At 42.4% G+C, this 22620-nt stretch overlaps 3 protein-coding genes across 9 annotated transcripts; 1 reads left to right on the top strand and 2 right to left on the bottom strand.

Moving 5' to 3' along the window:
* Nucleotides 1-351: 351 nt before the first annotated feature.
* On the bottom strand, nt 352-5881 carry tmem209 (transmembrane protein 209). Its single transcript, XM_040036076.1, has 15 exons — nt 5796-5881; nt 5336-5496; nt 5187-5245; nt 4589-4720; nt 4205-4434; nt 3911-4115; nt 3461-3636; nt 3262-3333; nt 3064-3160; nt 2802-2927; nt 2520-2617; nt 2073-2187; nt 1847-1944; nt 1354-1427; nt 352-1148 (listed from the first exon to the last, which is right to left on the bottom strand). Exons 2-15 carry the CDS (start codon nt 5473-5475, stop codon nt 1094-1096), a joined length of 1677 nt encoding a protein of 558 aa, XP_039892010.1. The 5' UTR covers nt 5476-5496; nt 5796-5881; the 3' UTR covers nt 352-1093.
* A 4460-nt stretch (nt 5882-10341) lies between these two features.
* LOC120735623 (achaete-scute homolog 4) lies at nt 10342-16553 on the bottom strand. 5 transcript variants are annotated; one of them, XM_040035092.1, is made up of 3 exons: nt 16148-16384; nt 13506-13558; nt 10342-13404 (listed from the first exon to the last, which is right to left on the bottom strand). In XM_040035092.1, exon 3 carries the CDS (start codon nt 13401-13403, stop codon nt 12864-12866), a length of 540 nt encoding a protein of 179 aa, XP_039891026.1. In that variant the 5' UTR covers nt 13404; nt 13506-13558; nt 16148-16384; the 3' UTR covers nt 10342-12863. The 5 variants fall into 5 exon arrangements, 4 of the variants coding, with proteins under 4 accessions (XP_039891026.1, XP_039891025.1, XP_039891024.1 ...); XM_040035091.1 differs by having other exon boundaries at nt 10342-13407; nt 16148-16383; XR_005696318.1 differs by lacking the exon at nt 16148-16384 and adding an exon at nt 16442-16553 and having other exon boundaries at nt 13338-13404; nt 13506-13585.
* prdm4 (PR domain containing 4) lies at nt 16439-21674 on the top strand. Of its 3 annotated transcripts, none has more exons than XM_040035084.1 (12): nt 16439-16536; nt 16827-16893; nt 17091-17206; nt 17816-18004; nt 18099-18869; nt 18957-19106; nt 19196-19314; nt 19416-19501; nt 19589-19716; nt 19965-20519; nt 20603-20771; nt 20874-21674. In XM_040035084.1, exons 3-12 carry the CDS (start codon nt 17092-17094, stop codon nt 21229-21231), a joined length of 2640 nt encoding a protein of 879 aa, XP_039891018.1. In that variant the 5' UTR covers nt 16439-16536; nt 16827-16893; nt 17091; the 3' UTR covers nt 21232-21674. The 3 variants fall into 3 exon arrangements, with proteins under 3 accessions (XP_039891018.1, XP_039891021.1, XP_039891019.1); XM_040035087.1 differs by having other exon boundaries at nt 17042-17206; XM_040035085.1 differs by lacking the exon at nt 16439-16536 and having other exon boundaries at nt 16731-16893.
* The last annotated feature ends 946 nt before the right edge of the window (nt 21675-22620 follow it).

Raw genomic sequence — 22620 nt, 5'->3', positions numbered from 1 at the left:
CATCACCAGTGTGTGAATGGGTGCATGACTGGATGCGTAAAGCGCTTTGGGGTCCTTAGGGACTAGTAAAGTGCTATACAATTACAGGCCATTTACCATTTTACTTGTTTTGTCAAAGTAAGCAAGAGCAGGCTGTGCTATTACACTCTGTGTGTAGCGGAGTGTTTATCAACACTGTCAATATACTGCATCACATAATGCGGTGGTACATAAGACGGGTACAAGACGAAGGTCAAATCACAAATAAGGAGCTGCACTGCCACCAAGTGGATGCCTAAGATATTAAAAAAAAAAAAAAAAAACAGATCTCAAGCACACTGCGCACAGTTCAAGGAAATGAAGAAACAAGTGTTTTCTATTATTAATATTTCAATTTAATTTCCAAGTCTCATTTGACACTCGTAAAACAGCTTTATCGAAAACAAACATGTAGAGGGTGGTATAAAATCTAAGGAAAAGAAATATTCACAGAAACAGACATTGGTGACTTGAAGGCTTTTCATCTCTCCATCACATATAGTTCAACTGTTGTACATGTATGTGCAGCATTTCCGCAGCTGTACATATACGTACAACTGCTTTCAGCATAGCTGCAATATCCACTGGTCTTTTTTTCCCTCCCCAGTAATTCAAGCGCATGCCAGGAATAATCCGATTATTGCATTCTAAACTACAACAGGGCAGGGGGGGGGGGAAAGCGACAAAAGGTTGCTATTTACATTCAAGCTGATGGGTCTGAGCCCTTGCTGTCCACCAGATAAATCTGAGGTATATTATTTACAAGGCTGCCATGCGGGTACATTCTTAAAGTAAAAAAATCAGAAACTCCAAACACTGTTAAAAAATACAGCTCTTTGTTGTATCATAAGCACTCTGTGGTGAAAAAGAAACATGTCTCTAAAAATGAAAAAAGAAAACACAGCAGGCTGTCAATCATCAAAATGTTCAGAGAACATGCATCTACTCTAACTGAAGTCTTGTGTGCTGTTTGTTTGTTGTTGTTTTTTTTTGCTCATGTGCACCAGAAAGGGGACACACATGTCCTCAAATCCACTTGGAGTTCCCTTGTAACTTAATATTTGAGGATGACGCCTCAGTCCTCAAATATCCACAGGATGTTCACACCTGAGAGGCCCAGATTCACTCTCCTGAGGAGAATATGAGAACAATTTAACCACAGTACACAAGACAAGGTCAAAGTAGTCACTTAAAATAAATAAAAGTCTATCTTAAATCTGAACTTTAGTGCATCATTTCTATCGGGAAAATGAATCATTTCATGATTCTTTCTAATGGCTCTGTTCACGTTGGAGATTAAAATCCAACTAGCTTTGAATAAAGAGAAACACTCACCCCAGCATCCCTGACTCCTTGGTCTTAATAACATAGAGGAACATGAGGATTGTGTGGAACAGGTTGTTCCTGCCCTGTAACCGAAATCAACATAGGTTCACATCAGCGCAATAAAGTGTTACAAACAAGCAAGAAAACCTCAAATGTTACTGAACGATACGCCCGTTACATGCTGGCTCTTTCTCTAGGACGAGGAAGGCCCATGGATTTAATGTAAGTAACAAGAGTTATTCTTTTATGAATAAAACATGGGTTTTTGATTTGCAAATCATTTTATTCAGCATCCCAACATTTGAAAATGTGATAATGGCATTAGTATTTTAAGTTATCCTCCATGAAGGAGATTTTAATGTTTCCTTGGGAAAACAGAGGAATATGTAACAACTGCAAAATTATTGGTTACATTGTTAATTTAAACACTGCCTACAAATGGCCAACAATTTTACAACTGGTGCATTCCTAAAAAAAGAAGAAAATAAAAAGGAGTGAGAACCTTGGGAAGACTGTAGACATGTCCTTGGTAGATGAGCTGGTAGTGAGGAGGAGTGGTGCTGCTTTGATGAATGCAGAAGAGGTTCTCCTTGGTAACATCTGTGAGTTAATACAAAAAGGTGACACAAAAGAAAAAAAAGCAATGCTGGATTTCAAGGAGGATCAAACAGTGGCCATCTTAAGTCTTTAAGTACTATTCTTCAAATCCTATCTAATGTTGTGCTCACCAGGTTTGTCCGGGGTGTGGCTAAAATGTTGAGAAGTGAAAGTCTTCCCATCTGGGTACTTTGGGTGCGGAGGCAGCCTGGAGTCCAGGTATGTGCAAAACACATGCATGAGGATCTGAGAAGACAGACACGTAGTTATTGTGACACAACTGAGCCACAGCGTGTGCAGTAAAAGAGCAAGGTCGCTTTGATCTGACGAGTAGAACAATTACGGTAATTATTCCAACCTTTGCTACTGACATTTACTTTTTAGCTCATTCACACCCCATCCTTGTCCTTTAGAAGCATTAAAAAAATCATTTATATGATGAGAACTGAACACTGGAGCAATTTAAACACATTTTGAGTATACTCACATGCGACATTTATTAAATGCACATAATAAATAAATAATTGCTGCTCATTATGTCTGTGTGGATATCGCTGGGTGTGGTCATGTACACTCACAGCACAGTCAGTAGGAAGGTCTGTATCCCATTTCCTGTTCTTCAGGTCACCACCACCGTTCCAGCGAAAGGAGCTCATACAACCGCTGTGAGCCAGCTCTGACACAAAGAAGAAATAAAACACACAGCACATATGCAGTGAAGTCCAATCACAGGTCCACAGTGTTCATTTTTCATGGCTGGACATAACACATTTTATTTAGTTTGATGCAGGTATACAGGACTTTTTTATATATATATATATATATATATTAATGCCTATATGCTTTAATATTAAACGCACCCTTTATCCGCTCCACTAGATACTCCTGGTTGGGTGTGATATCCAAGTATTGGACAATAGAGTTCAAAGTAGGGATGGAGGAGGCTTTGGTCACTGCTGCCTGTTTCAGACTGCTTATGCTGGCCTCTGGTGGAGAAAAAAAGTGAAAAAGTAAAGTAGCTGGCATAACAGTGCCTACAGAGTGTCAATTTCAATTGATTTGGAAATATTTTGAGGCAACTCCTTACTACTCATCAGTCAATAGCAGATTTTAGAAGTTTACCTCCTATCTGGAGCTCTGGGCAGCCCATTCTCCTGAGCAAGCTATTAACTGAGTCTATTTCTTTGACCAAGGGGACCAAGATAGTATCACTGATCCACTGCAGACACACATAAAATCATTTTTTAAAATTCAGATCAAATATTTCTGGACACCTGGAATACATTAAATATATAGATAATCAAGTGAAGCCCTACTCACATTTCTAAGCTTGGCTGTCCAGCCATCAATGCGATCTAAAACCGGGCGACTGGTTGTGATTCTCGCCCACACCTACGTATCAGAAAGGAGATAGAAAACATTTTCAAAAGAGCCAACTATAGTTTAAAGAAGAGACAAAAAAAAGGCTAACCTTTCAACTGATAAACCCCGCCCAAAAAACAAATACTGACACACAGACCTCCTCTGCAGCCTGTTTGGAGCCCAGGTCCGTCTCATCCTTGTGGGCAGAAGGCGCCTGAGAGCGGCATGCAGGCTGGTAAAGGAACTTCCTCAGGCTCTGCGCATAATCTCCCACCGAACGGTTGTAGTTCCAAAACGTAGGACTGTGACTTGGAGACAAAGACTCTGGACTTCCTACACAGGGAATGACGCCATCATGACATCAGAAGTGACCTACTATGTTAGAATGGGGGATACTCATGCTAACTATAGCCAAAGTTTCAAATAATAAGGATTTTCCACTCTTGGATCTGTACAATGTCCAAGAGAGGCGCTATCCTTCAAGGCTGTAGTTCAAACCTTGCTTGTGAGCATAAACCCAACTGCCTAATTGTATTCATTCATGCTTTAAAAATCGTGAATGAAACCTACAATTTCCTCTGTGATCTACTCTACTTTAGCTACCTACCAAGCTGGCTCCGATGACTCCTTTCCTCCTCTGTTCGCAGGAACCTCTCCAGACTTCTCAGATCCTCCATGTAGTCCTCCTTGCTTCCAGGGGAGTTAAACACTGAGGGAGGTGTGCGGTAACGAGCCCTCAAACTGGAGCCTTCTGCTGACCCAATAGTAGTGGGATAAGGAGAGGAGCCAGAGGGTGGACTGTAGTTCAGCACCTGAAACAAGGAGAATCGTTAATGGAAAGGAAATGGAGTTCAGTTTTCTTTTTTTCTCGTGTACTCATGTCACTCCTGGTTAAAAGTACCTTTCCAAAGGACACAGAAGGGGAAAAGGGGCCTCCTGCACTGTTTGTTGGGGATGGGTTGCTGAGTGTGGGGCTATATCCAGGAACACAGCTGGGGGAGAACTTGGGGCTGCTGGAAGCTGTACGAGAGGGACTAAAGCTGAGCACGCTCTGGCCCTGCAAAGGAGATGACTGGGCTGGAGCCGGAGCTTCCTTCTTTTCTGGCTTTTGGGGCGGAGATGCCTGAATACCTGCAAAACAAAAAACCCCAACTCTGGCTCATATGTTCATCTAAAGATTGGGGGGGCTTCCTTTATGCTACTTTACTTGCCACAAAGGGTCTTGAACATAGCAAGAACTGGACAAAAGGTGTGGAAAAATATAAACCATAAATTTAAGCCTCACTTGTGTTTCTCAGACCCAGAAGGTGATGCTGCTCAGGGCTTACAGCAATGGTGGACGGAGCCATTGTGTATTTGAAATACTTCCAGAAGTCAAAAAGAGCATTGAGGCTAAAAAGGGAGGCAAGCACCAGTTCTGTAAAAGAAGAAAAAAACTAAATAAAAGACTGTAGCAGAGCATGAACATGCAGGTGGCAAATTAAAAGTATTATTAAAAGTATTAAAAGCATTGTGCAAAATTCCTCTCATATGCAAACGAATGGAAATACAGCATGAAAAACAAGTCTCTCAAGTTACAATTTAAAATTGTTGTAAAAGCAGCCAATGTCCAAAGAAAAACTCTGAAAGAATTTCAGAAAGTCAGGACAACTATAAGAAGAACACATATAACCCTACAAGAAAGTCTGTTTGCTTGGAAGCAAAACATGAAGAAGTGAAGCATGAGTTAAGACTTTTCTACACTGTAAATGTTACTTTAAGCACAGCTGAGAATAAATAGGACTTATTCTGAACAGAGAAGCAAAACACAATTCTGATACGTAGCCTAATACGGTATATTAGGTCTGCGTTGCTGTTTGTGCAGTAGTGTAGAGGAGCCTCACCGATGTACCAGATAGGCCAGTAGGTAATGTTGTAGTATCGGCTCAGCAGCTTGCCTGACCTGATAGAAAAGTAAAAAATAAAACCAGACGAGTACATAACCACACCGCCAAGCACGCAGCATTATTTAACATTGAGGTATGTAACTTACATTTCAGTGTAAATCATGCCAGCAAGAGATACGTTTAGAACAGCCCAGGCAAGGACCACCTGACGAGCCTGCTCCTCCCTCCTCATCCTCAGCGCCCTGTCTATCATGCTGGGCATCCCCTCCTTCGGCGGAGTGAACATGGTTTTATCCCACTGATCAGGCTGAGGGAAAGCATAAAGAAATAACTGTTCTCTGGCTCGGCAAAGAATAAAACCGCGTGACAGTAATAGCTGTACTTGGCTCGCGACTACGGGTACCATAGCATAGTTTAGTTAGCCCGGCATACTAACAGGAAGGGCTAGCTAAAGTTAGCTAGCTTACAAGTAAAAACAGTTCTGAGTTAGAGGCTTGGTTACACTTTATGCGCCCCTTCTCATTGTTAAAAGTAACAACATTTGACCCAAACATTAATACAACCACAAAACAAACACAAAGCACAGGGAATTTAAGAAATTCATACCACGCTAAAGTGAATGACAAATGCGGCGCTGCATGATTTGTATTTCACCGGAAGTTGTAGGGTGCACTTCCGGTACCTTCTATAAACGCATCAAAGCTGCTCAAATTTCAATAGTAAAAATAAAATATTATTATATTCTTATATATATTAATGCAGACACAATTAATTATTTGTTCATTTTCTGTAAGACTAAAGTAGTAGATTGCGCTTTAATCTTAGAAGGTCACAGTTTGTTTCAGGTCATAAATATTGAAACATGTGATATTAATATGGCCAACTGGGGGCGTTGCCCATCTTGTTTTACCATTTTCATTCACGTAGAGTTGAAATAAGGCATTAATGGCTTAAACTAAGGTCTAATTTTGACAGACACATAATCACAAAAAGACAAACACAACCCGAATTAACTAATAACAGAAGCTATTAGTTATAAAGTTATTCTATTTGTATTTAATATCTTGAACGAGAGGGAGACAGGTGTAAGAGTGAAACTGCAAGGAGCAGAGGTGGTGAAGGTGGATGAGTGTAAAAACCTCATCCAAAGCAAAGGAAAGGGAAGGTTTACAAAAGGCTTGAAACCCCATTAATAACTATAGGGACAATCAGTCCCATACCATATACTGTCATGTTAAAATGTTTCAATGATCAACAATTCATGCAGGAGTAAAAAGTGTGACAACCAACCCTGGTCTACCCTACATCAGAGGGACAGCTAGGGATGAGCGGTTAAGAGACAGAGTGAGAGACGCAGGGCAGAAAATGTTTGTGCGAAGGAAGGACAGTGGATATACTGTACAATGGATGTTAAATATGGAGCTGTCAAATTGAAGACAAAGAGAAAAAAACGGCGAGAAGATTCCTGGATGTAGTGAAGCAGGACATGCAGAGAGGTTGGTGTAACTGAAGGGATACAAAAAACATGGTGAGATGGAGATAGATGATTCACTGTGATGATCCTAAAGGGAGCGGCAGATTAATTGTTCACGATGCAGACTTCTCAAAAACTCCCCCTAGGATCAGATGTTCTTAGCATCACTTTACTAATAGTCTGCTGTTTAAGAAAGACTGATATTTGTGAATCATGCCTCATTTGCCTCAAGATCAAACACAAACTGTACAAATTTTCAAAATTCAAGAGCACATACAAACAACATGGAAAATAGATAAATACAAATAAAAAAAAGTTAACAGAAAAAATAAAATAAAAGCTGTATTTTGAGGAAAGAAAGCCAACAAATTCTCAGTGTGAACTATGGTGGAGGGGGCATCATGGTTTGGTACCTTATTTCTTGGTCACCTGGAAATCACCTTGAAAGCAGTAAAGGGGAAAAGATGACTTTAAGCTTTAATCCTAAAATGTAACAGGAAATAATCAAGGCAGCAGCCTGTGAGCTGAAGCTGAATCTGGAGAAAATGGTGTGTGTGTGTGTGTGTGTGTGTGTGTGTGTGTGTGTGTGTGTGTGTGTGTGTGTGTGTGTGTGTGTGTAGAGGAGGTGGTCTGGCATTTAAGGTTTTCAATATATCATTTTCAGATTTGGTTTGAAGATCACACCAAATATGAAAATTAGCAAAGACTTTATATTACCACCACAAGTTTTTTTTATGGAGCATCCTCAAACATTACAACGATATACTAGACCTAGACCTTTTTCAATATGACAACCTACAACATCACATTGACACCATAACAAAATTACACAGTGTGTGAACATATCTTAAAATCTCAAGTTTTTCAGCTTATACAAGCCACAAATGCTCGCTAAATTTGGCTCCCGGGTGTGCTCTCTGGGTGTTCTTGTTCAGGATTTTATTCCAGCCAATATCTGGCAGTAAAAATCTGTATCAAATCAAAAAGGTCATACACGTTCATAAGTCGAACTACTTCGGGGCTTGTAGTTTAACTTTGATGAAGTACAAAACATTTGCTGTATGAAAATGTTCATCTGTGGTAAAATATAAATAATCAAGATGGTTTGCTGGTGGTGCAGTGTTTGCTTCCGGGACCTGAGGTTAATCTCCATTTCTTTCTTTGTTCTCTTCCTCTCCTCTTCATAAAATTTGATTTCTTTCTGGTTCTCAACCAGCATCTGTCTTTCTTCCTTACACTGGGTGAGCTGCTGCCTCAGAGCAGCATTTTCTGCATCCAGCTCCTGACTATCCAGAAGGGCTTGGTGCAGGGTTTGCAGCATGCTGCTGGGAGCATGTCCATCATGCTGGGATGCAAAATCAGGCTGCACTTGTTCAAGTGACTAAAAGACAAAGAAATACACATGCAACACATGCAAAATAAACATGTTTTGATTCACTAAAGACAGTCACTTAACATTAAGGTGAATTATTCTCAACAAGAACTGTATACTATTCACAAACTCATGCAAACTGTTAGATCAGCGGTTCGAGAACTCCAGGCCTCAAGGGCCAGTGTCCTGCAGGTTTTGGATCTCATCCGAGGTCAGCACACCTGAATCAAAGGATTAGTTTATTACCAGGCCCGTGGAGAACTTCAAGATATGTTGAGGAGGTAATTTAGCCATTTAAATCAGGTGTGTTGGATGAAGGACAAATAAAACCTGCAGGATACCGGTCCTTGAGACCTGGAGTTCCCCACCCCTTTGTTAGAGTGTAGGTAGATCTAATGGCCATCAGGCTCAGCATGAGGCTACCAGTATGGGTCATTAAAACTCATCCCACCCTTCTTTCATCCTGACCCTCCCTGGAAACTTTATTTTTTGATCCAATCACACAATTGTATTTGTACAGAGATAAGATGAACCAATCAAAGAATACTGGACTGTCCTTTAAGAAAACAGTCTCTGATATTCAGAAAATCTTACCTCGCCTGTTGAGTTGGTGCTTATCTCCATGTTGACTAAACACAGACAGTGTAAAAGTACTAGTCAGAGTATTGCTTGAAGTTTTGCTTCTAGTTTTGGTGCATTTTCTGTAGTTTTCCTGGTTGTTTGCTGAGTTTCATCTGAGAATTGATTTTCTATTGGACTTCAGATTAGAAATGAATCTATTAATCTAGAATTCTACAGTTTTATATCACAAACTGTATACACACAGAACCTACAGTGCACATATCCTACTACACGTATAAAATGTAGTGGACTACAGGACCTGGATTTTCCTGTGATGTCTAAAGGCCATATGTGGTGATTGTGCTTTAACTTTTGTCCATCTGTAAATGTGATGGAAAAATAAATACAAAATTTTACCTTTACTTACATAGTAAAACTGGATTACTATCCATTACATTCTCACATATCCATCACTTTAATAACCCGGATACGTGTGACTATAAATAAACCTTTTTTTCTCTCAAAATGCAGTTTGAGATTGCAAATTAAGCATTGCATTTATTTCCCCCGCTATACACTGACCAGCCACTTTATTTAGAACGCATGTTCAACTGTTCAAATATCTTATCAGCCAGTCACATGGTAGCAGCTCAGTGCTTTCAGGAATGTAGTCTCAGTCAAGATGATTTGCTGAAGATCAGCCTGAGCAGCAGAATGTAGAAAAAAAGATGATTTAAGTGACTTTGAAGTGAACATCGCACGATTGTTGTTGCCAGACTGAGTATGTCAGAAAATGCTGATTTACTGAGATGATGCCAGCAACATGGTTTAATAAACTGGGCTACATATAGTTCTGTGTTACATCACTGCTTCTTTTATCAACACTATGTCAGCTTTCAGACAGCGAGGACATCAGTGCATTTGTAAGCCACATATGCTTCTTGACGTAGGATTACAACAGTTCAGTGTGTTCTTTGTTTTTCATCTCAGAATGTGGTGAATGCTTTGAGAATTTGATAGGACATGAACTTTTACATTTGAGCCATGTTGTCAGAATGCACGCAAAGTGTGGTTTTGGCATTGTGTCTTGAAATAAACAAAGCTTCCCCGGACAAAAAAAGATGCAATCAGCATGGCGGCATATGTTGCTCCAAAACCTGTATAGATTATTCTGCATTAATGAGGTTTTCACAGATGGGAAAGTTACCCACAACATGCTTACGAATGCAATCTCACGCCATCACAGATGCAGGCTTTTCAACTGTCGAGCTATTTAAATGCAGGAGTTTTACTAAAGATTTTTTATGGTGTGCCATTACTCCTTTCAATAAAGTAAAGCAGCTGCTTCCCCCACTGCTGTAATAGTAATGATGAACTAACGCTGATAAACTTGCTTTGCCACAAACACATGCTCTTTCAAAACATGTTTTTAAGTTGAGCTCCACTTGTGTTTTTCTGCAGTTTGAGGAGGACACCTCAGCATCATTGCGTGCCCTGTTAGTCCCATTTCTTCCGTTTCCGTCCCCGGATGAGGGCTCTGTGTCTGAACATGCGGCAGCAATCTTTCCTGGTGGTCCCCTACTGATCTCACTGCAGCTGATAAACTTTATCGCGCCTAGTCATCGCGAACGTTTGCAGGAATTCTCTCGCCATGCGCTGCACGAATGTGTAGCCTTGCGCAAACAGGAATAGATCAGCAGGCTTAATATAGAGCTTAAACTTGCTTGTCTGATTGTATTCTAATTTCCTTCCTCGTTTTTCTTCCACGTGTTATTTTCTTTATTGTTTTCATCTTTCTGTTTTTGTGACTACATAATTGAAATCTTGCTTAGCATGCTTTTCACCACATTGTAAGGGATATACCCAATTGTTCTCAAGCGTGTGTTTACTAAGGGCCCATGGTGGCCCTGTGTGACAAGATGTTCAGAGGACAACAATGTTTGAGCAGTTGTTTTTGTTTTGTTTTTTTAGTCCCTCAGATTCAAAAAACTGATTGTATAGGAGGTAAGGATGTGGAACACACTTTCCAAAAATAAAACACAATCCACATGATTCCTCACAACCCTTTCCTCTTTATTATGGGTTAAATCTCACGCACACATAGGCAACAAATTTCACACTGAAATAGATCCATGGATCCAAGGAATCTGTGCAGGAATCCGATTAGAATCTGCCTGTGTACTTCAGGAAAGAAAACATCCATTATGGAAGAAGCTTTAGTAGCTTCAGTAGTAGCTTCATGTTTTCCATCTTTAGAGTGCCGCTGAACCATCAAGCGCAAAGTACCAGCACTTGGCTAATTATTGGGTCTAATTCACACACTGCACTACCAAACGCCTTTTGTTGAGGGTTTGTCATGCTTTAGTGGAAATCAATGCCATTCTCCCCTATCTGCACGGTTCAGTTGGCGTGCATTCTGCAGGGCTTTCCAAATCCCCTTTAACTGTATACAATATCGCTAATGTTTACTTTTTGGGGGTAAATTTGTGGTTTTGGTATTACAGAAAATGAGAAAGGGGCTGTTTCCATGCAGGCCAGCGGAGGTTGGAAGCATAAACATGCAAATAGTAGAAGTAGAGACGAATGTTTCTAGAGTTTCCTCTTATGAAGCTGAGGGTTCCCTGATAAATGCATTCCTCAAGATATTAGAAGGCAAAAACTTCCTGAGTACCATGAGATATGAAGTAGGTGGTCTTTGAAGAACATTTAGGTGCAAAAAACAGGAAGAAAGAGAGAGATACTTTCTTCTGAAGGGATGCTTCTTGCTTAAGGAGTGCTTGGGAAACTGCTTTAAAAGCATGGTTTTGCAAACAACCGTTTAACACTGGCGAGAAATCAAGTATGCTAATCTACAGTGCTATATAAATAAATTTATTTACTTAACTAGTTCAGTAGCAGATTTGAGATTTCATTTCTCTCATTTTTTATGACTATATCAATAGCCGCTCGTTCTTGAAACAAGACGAGACTGAGCGTGTTGTTGTTAAATAACAAACCAAAGAGAATAAATTCCACTCAATCGAAATCTTGTGTGTCAAAGCAGAATGATAACATCACCTTATTCCATTGATTAGAACAGATTTTCTGATTGCACAACCAAACTGCCCATGCGCGAGGCTCAGAAAAGTTCAAACAGCAGATTTTTTGAGTTGCTTAATCATTCAGTGCATGATTGTACATGCCACCTTAGACCTGTGCACGGGAAAGCCATTATTTTTTTAACTTACATAAGGGAAATTATTTGTATCTAAATCCAGCGCTTTAAAACTGAGGAAAACATTTCAAAGTAACCGGAGAGCAAAGAGACTGTCAACATGTGATGTGCACCCCGAGGTTCCACAGTAAAAGGTGAAATAAGCTCCAGCTCCTCCGTGACACTGAATTAAATAAGCAGTTAAGATGGCAGAAGGATGGATAAAAATGGGATTCTGACACAGCAATGTTGAACCAGTGTTATATCATAGGCCACATACACACATGTTATTTGGGCTGGACCAGTTGAAATTCCCCCTTTCCATCAGTGGAAAGACATTTAGCTAAACATTTAATCCCTGAGATGTCTTAGTATAAGAAAAAAAAGTGTTGAATATGTTAAATTACAGAAAAAGCTCTGGTAGCTATTACTGTATTGTATGCGATTACGGTAGCTATGAAAAAAAAACACAAGCAAACTTAAATTTCTATAGTGGATAAACAGGAACTTTTGTCATTTTATCGGTTACATATCATTTGGGTGTAGTATGAATGGAAAAAGGGGAGGTCTTTATCCAAAGAAAAAGCTGTAAACGTTATGAAAATACAGTTAAAAGTTCAAAAGTACTTGCTTATAATTTCCAAAGCGCTCATTGGGCTAGATTTGAGTCTTTGTCAGGCCAGTTCTGGCCCCCTGGCCTCATGACACCCTTGCTCTAAAGTCTCTCTAAAGAAATGACTTGTAAACATTTCGCACAGGGTTATGTTTTAGTCAAAAGCAAGCTCAGGAACCTTGTTGATACTTTTCAACCACAAAGAGCTTGTAACATGTGGTAAAAAAAATAATTGGACGTTAATGCTTTTTTTTAAACTCAATTTAATGATGACATAAATGAGCTGGGATTATTTTGTAACATGTACCTTTTCCGAAAGTGAAGAAAGACATTATTATTTCATTGACTGCATGATATAAAAATAATATGACTCAATAATAATTACAGCTCATCTTTACTGTCCCTTTTTCCTTTTTACACTTTGATCATACACAGCAGGTCTGAGTGACAGGCAGGGTTATTTAAACAACATCCCCGCTTTCGCTTAGGCTGGTTTGAGTTTCTCCATCGCTAGTGCACCCCGAGCTCTGCTGTAGCCGCTCGAGTTTGAGCGCCCCTCCGAGTGACACCTCCACCCCGGAGACGTTTACATCCAGCAGGTTCTGCAGGTGTTTGATATAGTCAATGGCCGCTCGCAGCGTCTCCACTTTGCTGAGCCGTTTGTCGTCGAACTCGTGAGGCAGGTGCTCCCGGAGGCGCGCGTAACCCTCGTTTACGCAGCGTACTCGGTGCCGTTCCCGTTCGTTCCTTTTCCGGATAAACGCGGGCTCGAAAGAGTAATCGCACACACCGAGGGGTCCGTGAAAGGGGATGTAGGAGAATCGTCTGCAGGGTAATCTCTGTCCGTGCACGGGGTCAAAGTAGGCGTCCAGGTGGCAGGGCAGTCCGAGGCGAAGCGCGTCTTGACGGTGCGCTCCGCTGTTGTCCATGGAGATGCCGTGGAGAGCCAGCGGACGGACGAGTGAAATGTGCTCCATCATCCCCTGACTGTGGTAAGCCATTCTGCTGAAATAACAAGAAAAAATACATTTTTTTTATCATAAAGTCAGAGGGTATTACATCGATTCAAACCATCCAGCACCAAATGAATCGTTTCAACTCACCTCGTCAGAGCCTCCTCACAACAACCATCACTGGTGTGTGCGCGAGTTTCCTTCTGAATTTTGCAGATGAAACGTGTTATCTTTAAAAAAAAAAGAAAAAAAGAAAAGAAAACAACAACAAAGTCGGCTGCCCTCGATGTAGTCAGTGACAGCTTGTTTGTTGGGGGTTTTGAGGCTGCTGACATGGGTGGGTGTGATCCTGGGCGGAGATGAATCCATGTAGCTTTTCTCAACAAGATAAAATTGTTTACACAAAGTTTTCTTCCTTCCGCTAACAGTGTGAAGCAGTTCTCAGCAGGACAAAAAAAGATTGGAAAATTTTATTGGCTTATAAGTAATTTTCATTGTAAGTTATTCAACAATTAGCCAATTAATTTATTATTAGCCAATTAATTATTTAACAATTAGATGTTGATTAGGATTTATTTGGTGTATTTTGGGATAAAATATCCCAAAGTCATCTATCTTTGTTTTCTTTTTTCTTTTTCAACAATGATAATAGATGACTTTTGCAAGGGACTGTATGTCCTTGAAATCCTAATCCAACAACAAAATATGAGTTGAAGGTAGCATTTGTACGTAAAACCATCATGAAACATCATAATGATGGAATACATGGAAAGGTTCTCAGAGCATGTGCTGACGAACTGACCGGAGTCTTCACTAAAATCTTCAACCTTTCCTTGTCATCAATACACCGTCCCGCCCTGCCTCAAACCTCCACCATCATCCCCATCGCCAAGAAGACAGCTGTGGCCCAGCCCAAATGACTACAGGCCTGTTGCACTTACGCCTGTAGTGATGAAGTGCTTTGAGAGACTGGTCTGTCAGCACATCAGGGCCGGTCTGCCTCCCACTCTTGGACCCCCCACCAATTTGCCTACAGGACACATCGTTCCACCGAGGACGCTATCACCATAGCGCTCCACACTGCGCTGAGTCACCTGGAGCACCGAGGAAGCTATGTGAGAATGCTCTTTCTGGACTTCAGCTCAGCATTCAATCATATCATCCCGGAGATCCTGGTCCAGAAACTGTCTCACCTGGGACTCTCCACCCCCATCTGCCTCTGGATCAAGGACTTCCTGACAAATAGACCACAGTCTGTCAGACTCGGCCCCCACCGGTCCAGCACCATCACACTCAGCACCGGGTCTCCACAAGGATGTGTTTTGAGTCCCCTCCTGTTTACGCTCTACACATCCGACTGCTCCCCTACCCATCTCTCAAACACCATCATAAAGTTCGCGGATGACACCACAGTGGTTGGACTCATCTCAAGGGGGGATGAGTCGGACTACAGAGATGAGGTCAACAGACTGACTGAGTGGTGTTCAGTTAACAACCTCCAACTGAACACCACGAAAACTAAAGAACTTATCTTGGACTTCAGGAAGGGCAGAGCAGACCCGGCCCCACTTTACATTCACGGGAGCTGTGTGGAGAGGGTACACTCCATGAGGTTTCTGGGCGTGCAGATATCTGATGACCTCTCCTGGACTGCAAATACTACAGCGGTGGTTAAAAAGGCCCAGCAGCGTCTCCACTTTCTGAGAGTGCTCAGGAGGAACAACCTGGAGGAGAGGCTGCTGGTGACATTTTACAGAGCCACCATAGAGAGCATCCTAACGTACGGCATAAAACATGGTATGCAGGGTGCTCAGCTGCAGACAGGAAAGTACTGCAGAGGGTCATCAACACAGCCCAGAAGATCACTGGCTGCTCTCTGCCCAGCCTGGAGGTCACTGCAAACTCTCGGTACCTCAGCAGAGCTGGCAATATCATCAAGGACCACTCTCACCCCAGCAACCAACTGTTTGAACTATTACCGTCAGGGCCGACGGTACAGGTCACATAAAACCAGGACAAACAGATTCAGGGATAGCTTCTTTCCCAGAGCTATCACCGTAGTAAATAAGCACAAAAACAATTGAACCTATTCCATACCGTCACTGTCATTATATTATGCTGCTATTCATACTGTCATTATATTAATGCTGCTACACTGTATATATTGTACATACTATTGTTTGAGTACTTACGATTGTTTTTTTTTTCTGTACTTTTTATATTTTACATTTATATTTATTATTGAAACTTGCACCAAGGGAGTGGCACTCCAATTTCGTTGTACTCTGTACAATGACAATAAAGGCTATTCTATTCATAACATGAAGTTATTTGTTCCACATGATAGCATTCAATCTTTCAGTGCCAAAAAATTGAAACTTATCACCAACTGGTAGTAAAAGCACACACACTCCTCAATGTCACGGCAGAGGAGTGTAAGATTAACTTCAAGTTTATCTGACAAATCAGTAAATCAAGAACTAGACTGGAGCAGCAAGAAGAAAAATCACAACCTAAACAAACCCCATAGAATTAGATAATTAAAATATTACCTTTTATAGTATTTTTTATTTAAAAGAATAAGAATATGTCTCTTAGAATAGTGAAGAGTCTAAATAAGCTTTTACTAAACAGTAAAAATACAAGAACTTTTCTGTCATTTCATTGTCTACTATTTACCTACTTTAGTGTATGAGTGGCTGTATGTGTGCGTGGGGGGGGGGGGCGTTCTTTATTAGCAGGAACAGCTGGAAATCTTATAAAAATGCAATTAAAAGAACAAAACTTTATACCCTCCACCATATCTTCCGTCCAGCGTACCAGACTGGAGTCTTTGCCGGGCCGATTCGGGCCCCGGGCCCTATGTTTGACACCTCCGAACTACAGCCTCTTTGCCGTGTTCCTACTCACCAACATCATTCCCTGGACAGCTAAACAAGCACCAAAGGAAACAAAATAAAGCAAACAACCGTTTCCTAGTTACATTTTTCACTAAGAAACACCGCACAGATTTATGAAAACATTAAACAGCATCATATTATTAAAAACTAAAGGTAAATTAGGAGGAGGTTATCCCTTTTACTGACCTGTGATCAGCCGACGCGCCTCCATCCTTCTATGCTACGGCGCATGCGCCGGGAGGCAGTACTGTCATGGCCCAGGTCATGGAGGTATTGTGTTGGTATGTTATTGTTTTCACGGCTTTTCCTTTTAAAATCCTCAACGTTTCAGCAACAAAGCAACGCTTACGGACGTATCGAGTTACACGTGTAATACTGCCCAGCAGAAACCGCTCGAACAAAGCTAACAGTGCGGCCAGTCCGGAGATGTTGGGCTAACTAGCTAGCTAGTTGCAAAGCTTTTCTATTTTCTTTAAAAAAAAAAATCTGATAACGTTGACTTTAGTTTCAGCTTCTTTGTCAGTGTCATGCGCTTTAAGTTTATTTCAAGCCTGCTGTCTTTAATTCGCAGGGACAGACATGTAGGAGCACCACTCAGATGTACACGGCTACTGCAGGACCTCAGTTGTTAAATTCAGGTAAGTTTGTACTTAATTTGTGTGCACATTGTGTGCTTTCTGTTTATTACTAAACGCTTCCCTTCAGAAAAAAAGACGGTCGCGAGGTTGGTACAATAACCTTCTCACCCCTTCACCCTCCCAAAATCTGCTTACTTGTGTATGTTAGCTAGCTTTCTGGCTAAACGCTCAGGCTGCCTCTGATGTTGACTCTCCAGGATGAATGACATGAACCTCAGTCCTGTGGGCATGGACCAGCTCAGCGTGTCCTCAGTGAGTGCCAGCCACCTGGGTCTGCCCACCTCCCCCACGCACAATCCCATTCCCACTCCAGGTATGGAACACGCTGCTTCCTGCTCTTAATGCTGTAGCTGGGAACACATTAGACCGACCTGGTGATCTGTGATGGTCCGCACATTTTGTCCTTTATAAACAAAACATACTCACTCCAGCTATTCTGCTTTTAATTCTGATTTCTGGAAGACCCAATAAGGGGGAAAAGTCACAAAGCATATTGTAATAATTATTTCTTATTGTTAAACAAAGTTATAATTATAAGAAATTTAGTTTGTTTTCTAACTGATACTTGTAAAATACTGACTCGTCATCAGAAGTTACACTTGCACTTAGATTTTTGTTAATGAAGGTATCAAGCTTGAAAGCATCCTGACAATCCTCACATATTTACACATATTTACAATATGGGTTGTGTAGAGGCCTGCTCAGACTCTTGGGGCATACATGACTGTGTCCAGATTTCTGCTGTCAGTGTTAACCCGGTTTCATGTACTAATTAAACAGCTATTGACAGTTATTTTTCACTTTATAGCTGGTGTATAAAATGTTTTTGTTTGCAGATAGATCATATTTTTCGTTTGCATATTATTCTTTCTTGTCTCAAGCGTCAGTGTGTATTTACCTGTTCTTTGGTTTGGGAGTTTAGGTATGCCAGTGGCCATCCCCAGTCTGGGTCCTTCCCTTGGTTCTCTCCCTTCAGCCTTGTCTCTGATGCTCCCCATGGGTCCACTGAGTGATAGAGGGGTGATGTGCGGCCTGCCTGAAAGGAATTACTCCTTGCCCCCTCCACCATACCCTCACCTGGAAAGCAGCTACTTCCGACACATACTGCCAGGTGGGTTAAGGTTTCTCAGAACACTCATCTAGAGGCGAGGGCAATGTTTAATTTAAGTTGTATATCCCACACGGTCTCTGTGTTTGGTCTACAGGTATTCTGTCCTACCTGGCAGACCGTCCTCCACCTCAGTATATTCATCCCAGCAGCCTTAACATGGATGGGACCCTGTCTGTGCCCAGTAACAATTCCTCAGGTCTGGATCCCTATAGTGGCCCCGGAGGCCCACTGGAGCAGGGCCTGGTGCCCATGGACTCCAGACAAGTTAGTGGTCAGGCAGACCTTCACCAGACAGGTGCTCATGAGCTGGACTCTACAGGGCTTGCCATGGAGTCACGTGTCAGCAGTCCCATGTCTCCTGAGCGGATGGGGGAGGAATTGGCCTCAATGGATGGAGTCGGAGTAGTGCCGGTGCCTGACACCCAGCAGCAGCTCGGAGGGGGAAGGCAGCCCCAGCCTCACGAGGGCCTGACAGGGGTGGACTCTTCTGGTGGGGTGATGCCCCTGCATGGACCCCCTGTGCTCGAATTGCCAGTGGTAATGGAACAGGATCACATGGGGGGGCGAGTGGGCAACTCGGGGGGAGGGGGAGCAGGAGGACTTGGGGAGCAACTCCACACGAACGGGGAGCTGAACTCAGGCGTAGTAAGTGTGGTACTCACCGGCTCCATGGCCAACCAGAACCAGCTGGAGCCTGTGTCTCTGCATGGACACTCTGGGATGGGGCTGGAGGCTGTTAACGTGTCCCCCATCACTGCTGAGGTTTCTCTGGGGCCAGAAAACAACCTGGTGCTGGTGAACTCGACGCTGCAGCTCGAGGATTCCTCTTCCAATAAGGAGAACATGGTCAATGCTTACAGCATCTGTGAGTTTTTAACTTCAAGTCTCCTATCCAAGTAAAATCGATAGCTTATGGAGAAATCTTTAAAGCTAATGTGCATTTTTGTTTTAGGGTGCACACTGTGTGAGTGCTCATATACCTCAGACTGTCCTGAGCATGGCCCAGTCACTTTCATCCCAGATGCTCCCATCCAAAGCCGGGCTCGCCTCTCTCTCCCGCGTCCGCTGTGCCTGCGTATCTCTGTTGCCGACGAACCTCTCGGTAAGAAAAGAAACTTGATTATTAATGAGGACAGACCTCAGATGTTACTCTAAGCTCATGTTTAAATGTGCATGTGGTTGCACTCATAGGAGTTTTTGCACGGGACGTCATTCCACCAAGGACCTGTTTTGGACCAATGGTTGGCCAGCATTGTAGCAACGTGGACCTCTCTGATTGGCCGGAAAAGGACACACCTCAAATATGGAAGGTTAATCTTGTGGCCCTTTGTTAGGAGTGCAGTTGCCACATTCAATACAAAACCACGATGAAAGCATGGGAACGCATGATAAACAAGTTTTTCTGTCACAGATGTACCACAACAACGTGCTAGAGTTCTGCATCGTGACAACAGATGAGAACGAATGCAATTGGATGATGTTCGTCCGCAAAGCTCGGTGAATGCTCGTGTTTTTATATGCCATTGTTGCCTACATTACCCACAATGCAAATTAAAATTAACACGTTTTTGTTTGTGTGTCCAGGACACATGAAGAGCAGAATCTGGTGGCGTACCCTGCTAACGGTAAACTCTTCTTCTGCACAACCACTGAGATCCACCCGGACCAGGAGCTGCTCTTCTATTACAGCAGAGACTACTGCAGGCTGATGGGTGAGCGGACATGACTAAATATGTCTAACCCTCTGTATAAAGTTAAGGAACCCTAATTTAGTACGAGTGTGAGTAAACAGCTGGACCCATTGTCTGACCCTACATTGGTGCAGTGGGTCCTAGGTACCTCCTGGTACACAATAATCATATGGTGAGAGTATGCAGGCAGTTCCTGGAGGATGAAGGAATAGATGCCATTGACTGTCCCACACTCTCAACTCTCTAACTTCCTTTTCTTTGGTTCTCAGGTGTTACACAGGTACCCGAGGGTCAGATCTGCCAGTGTGGCAAAGAGTGCGCCTCCTTCTCTGACCTTAAGTCTCATCTTGGCAGCCATAACAGTAACCACAGCCATACCCAACCTCCACACAGCCACAGCCCATCACAGCAGGACCACAATCAGCAACAGCAACCACCAACTCAGCAGCAACAGCAACAGGAGCAGCAGCCCCAGCAACACTCTCACCAGGAAGAGAAGCTGACAAATGAAACCTCTAGCTCCTCCTCTTCCCCGTGGCCCTGTCACAACCCTGCTGCAGGGCAGACAAACACTGACACCGGCGCCAGCAGCGGGGGCGGCAGTGATAGAAACTCTGATAACATTACCTCCAGGGCAAAAGGTCAGGGCCACGTGCGGGAGAAGAAATTCAAATGCAGCATGTGTACTCGGGCGTTCATTACATCCACTAAACTCAAGGTGCACTTCATGGGCCATGTGGGGATGAAACCTCACAAGTGCGAGTACTGTAGCAAAGCCTTCAGCGACCCCAGCAACCTCAGGATGCACCTGAAAATTCACACAGGTAGGTACAGCGTAAATGGTGTAACTTCAGATGCTCGGCACACAGACTGATTAACACATGCACACATGTTTTCGCACTGACAGGTCAGAAGAACTACAGATGCACAGTCTGCGAGAAGTCGTTCACCCAGAAGTCCCACGTGGCGTCGCACATGCTCATCCACACCGGGGCGGAGAAGCTCAAGTGTGACCTCTGCGATCGAGCGTTCATCAGGAAACACGACCTGAAGCAGCACATGTTCTCTCACACACAGTGCGTCACTTCATTGCTTTAAAAGTCAACAGATGGATTGTACTCTCAGAATCCAAAGTGTCTAATAGTTGTTTTTAAATCTCCTTCATTTCTCAATGACAGCGAGCGGCGGATTCAGTGCCCAAAGTGCAACAAACACTTCCTCAAGACCAACCACCTGAAGAAGCACATGAACTCTCACGAGGGCCGCCGAGACTTTGTGTGCGAGAAGTGCAACAAAGCCTTCCTCACCAAATACCACCTCACGCGCCACCTCAAGATCTGCAAAGGGCCCAAGACAGAAAGGGGGTCCCGCAAGGAGCAGGACGCTGACGACGAAGACGACGAGGAGGAGGAGGAGGAGGAGGAGGATGACAGCAGAAGAGGAAGAGAGAGACTGGTTGACTCGGCCAATAGTGAAGACTGCGGTTTAGATGTCGGTGGATATAACTCTGAAAAGTCCCTGTCACCCCCTCACTGACAACACTGTGCCTGTTGAGATGTTTTATTTATTTAAGTTCATAAAACTATCGATGTTTACCTTTCGTTTTTGCCAAATATAACTTTCTGAATATATAATAACATATTTGGCCATCAGTACAGTTGAACTGCCACATTTTTGTCTAGTTTCTCACAAGAGCTGCTAAAATAATCTGAGATCTGACTGTATTTTCTTTCCTCTCATGACTCAGGCCTGTGTAATTACTGGTTTTCGGGTTTCATATAAGCTATCATTTATTCATTATTTTTCTCTTAATCTTAATTCTTCAGCTCACTCAGTAATGTGGCTGATAAGCTTTTTTTTTGCTACAGAGTAATATGGTAGGCATTTATGGTGCATTATCCCACACTGAGTGTTAAAGTAATGTTGCAGCTTTATACTGTGTAATGCATATTTTAATAAACGAACAACTGTGTTATAGAGCAGACTGATACTTTTTATGTGTCATCTCATTAAGTTGCAAAGAAAATTTGGCAACTTTTTTTTTCAAAATCCTGCAAATCTGTTAACTCAAGGACATCATCTAGGACTTTCAAATTAACACCATTCGCGCTTTACCGAGAGAGTAAAGGGTAGCACTGCTGATGTCAGCATTTTTTAGTACTGTTAACAAATTGTAGAGCATGTTTTTGTGACGTATGAAGTCGAGCATGCCAGCCAGGAACTAATGGCTTAATTACACTTGAGTGAAACTAGGAATAAAAATAATGAGAACCATCAGTGCTGCCCCTCAGCCTCCTGGTAAATGCACCAGGAAATGATAAATACATTTGAAAGTCTTCTTGAGGATTTCCCCCTTGAGTTATCAGATTTGCAAGATTTTCAGAAAAACGTTACCTTAAGGTCCAGGTCAACAAGATTTTAACACCTCTGAGATTTTTTAGGTGATGCACCTATGGTATAGATTTGAAAATCCCTAATTGCATTGTTCTCAAGTTGCATTGTTCTCAAGTTACCTTGTTCATGAAGTTGGGTGTCCATGCTACCCGTCTGCCCGCCTGCCAACAATTCCTCATCAGCCTTCTACAGCGGAGGGGTAAGTCTTGTGACTAGGAAAATCGTAGTGTTTGCTTAGTGATTGCACTTTTTTTTAAATTCTGTAACCGACCACTTTAGATTGTAAGGCAATTGTACAGGTTGCCTGGTGGGACGCAACATGTCTCCAAACTGACTGCAATCACTCGCCAGATAATTTATAAATGCAAACTGATTTCGCACACACTGCAATCACTCTGAGCCAGCTACAGCGAATGAGCCCAACTGAGTGCCTATTTCATTCTGAAGTTAAGCAACCATGTCACTATTAGTAGAGGAATTTCAACATTCATACTCCAATTGGAGAGAAAGTTGGGGTTAGTATCTTGCCCA

This window comes from Simochromis diagramma, unplaced genomic scaffold, assembly GCF_900408965.1.
Source record: "Simochromis diagramma unplaced genomic scaffold, fSimDia1.1 OVJJ01000816.1, whole genome shotgun sequence".
NCBI lineage: Eukaryota > Metazoa > Chordata > Actinopteri > Cichliformes > Cichlidae > Simochromis > Simochromis diagramma.
Note: the sequence above shows the minus strand (reverse complement) of the source record. Positions and strands in the feature narration are given on the sequence as shown.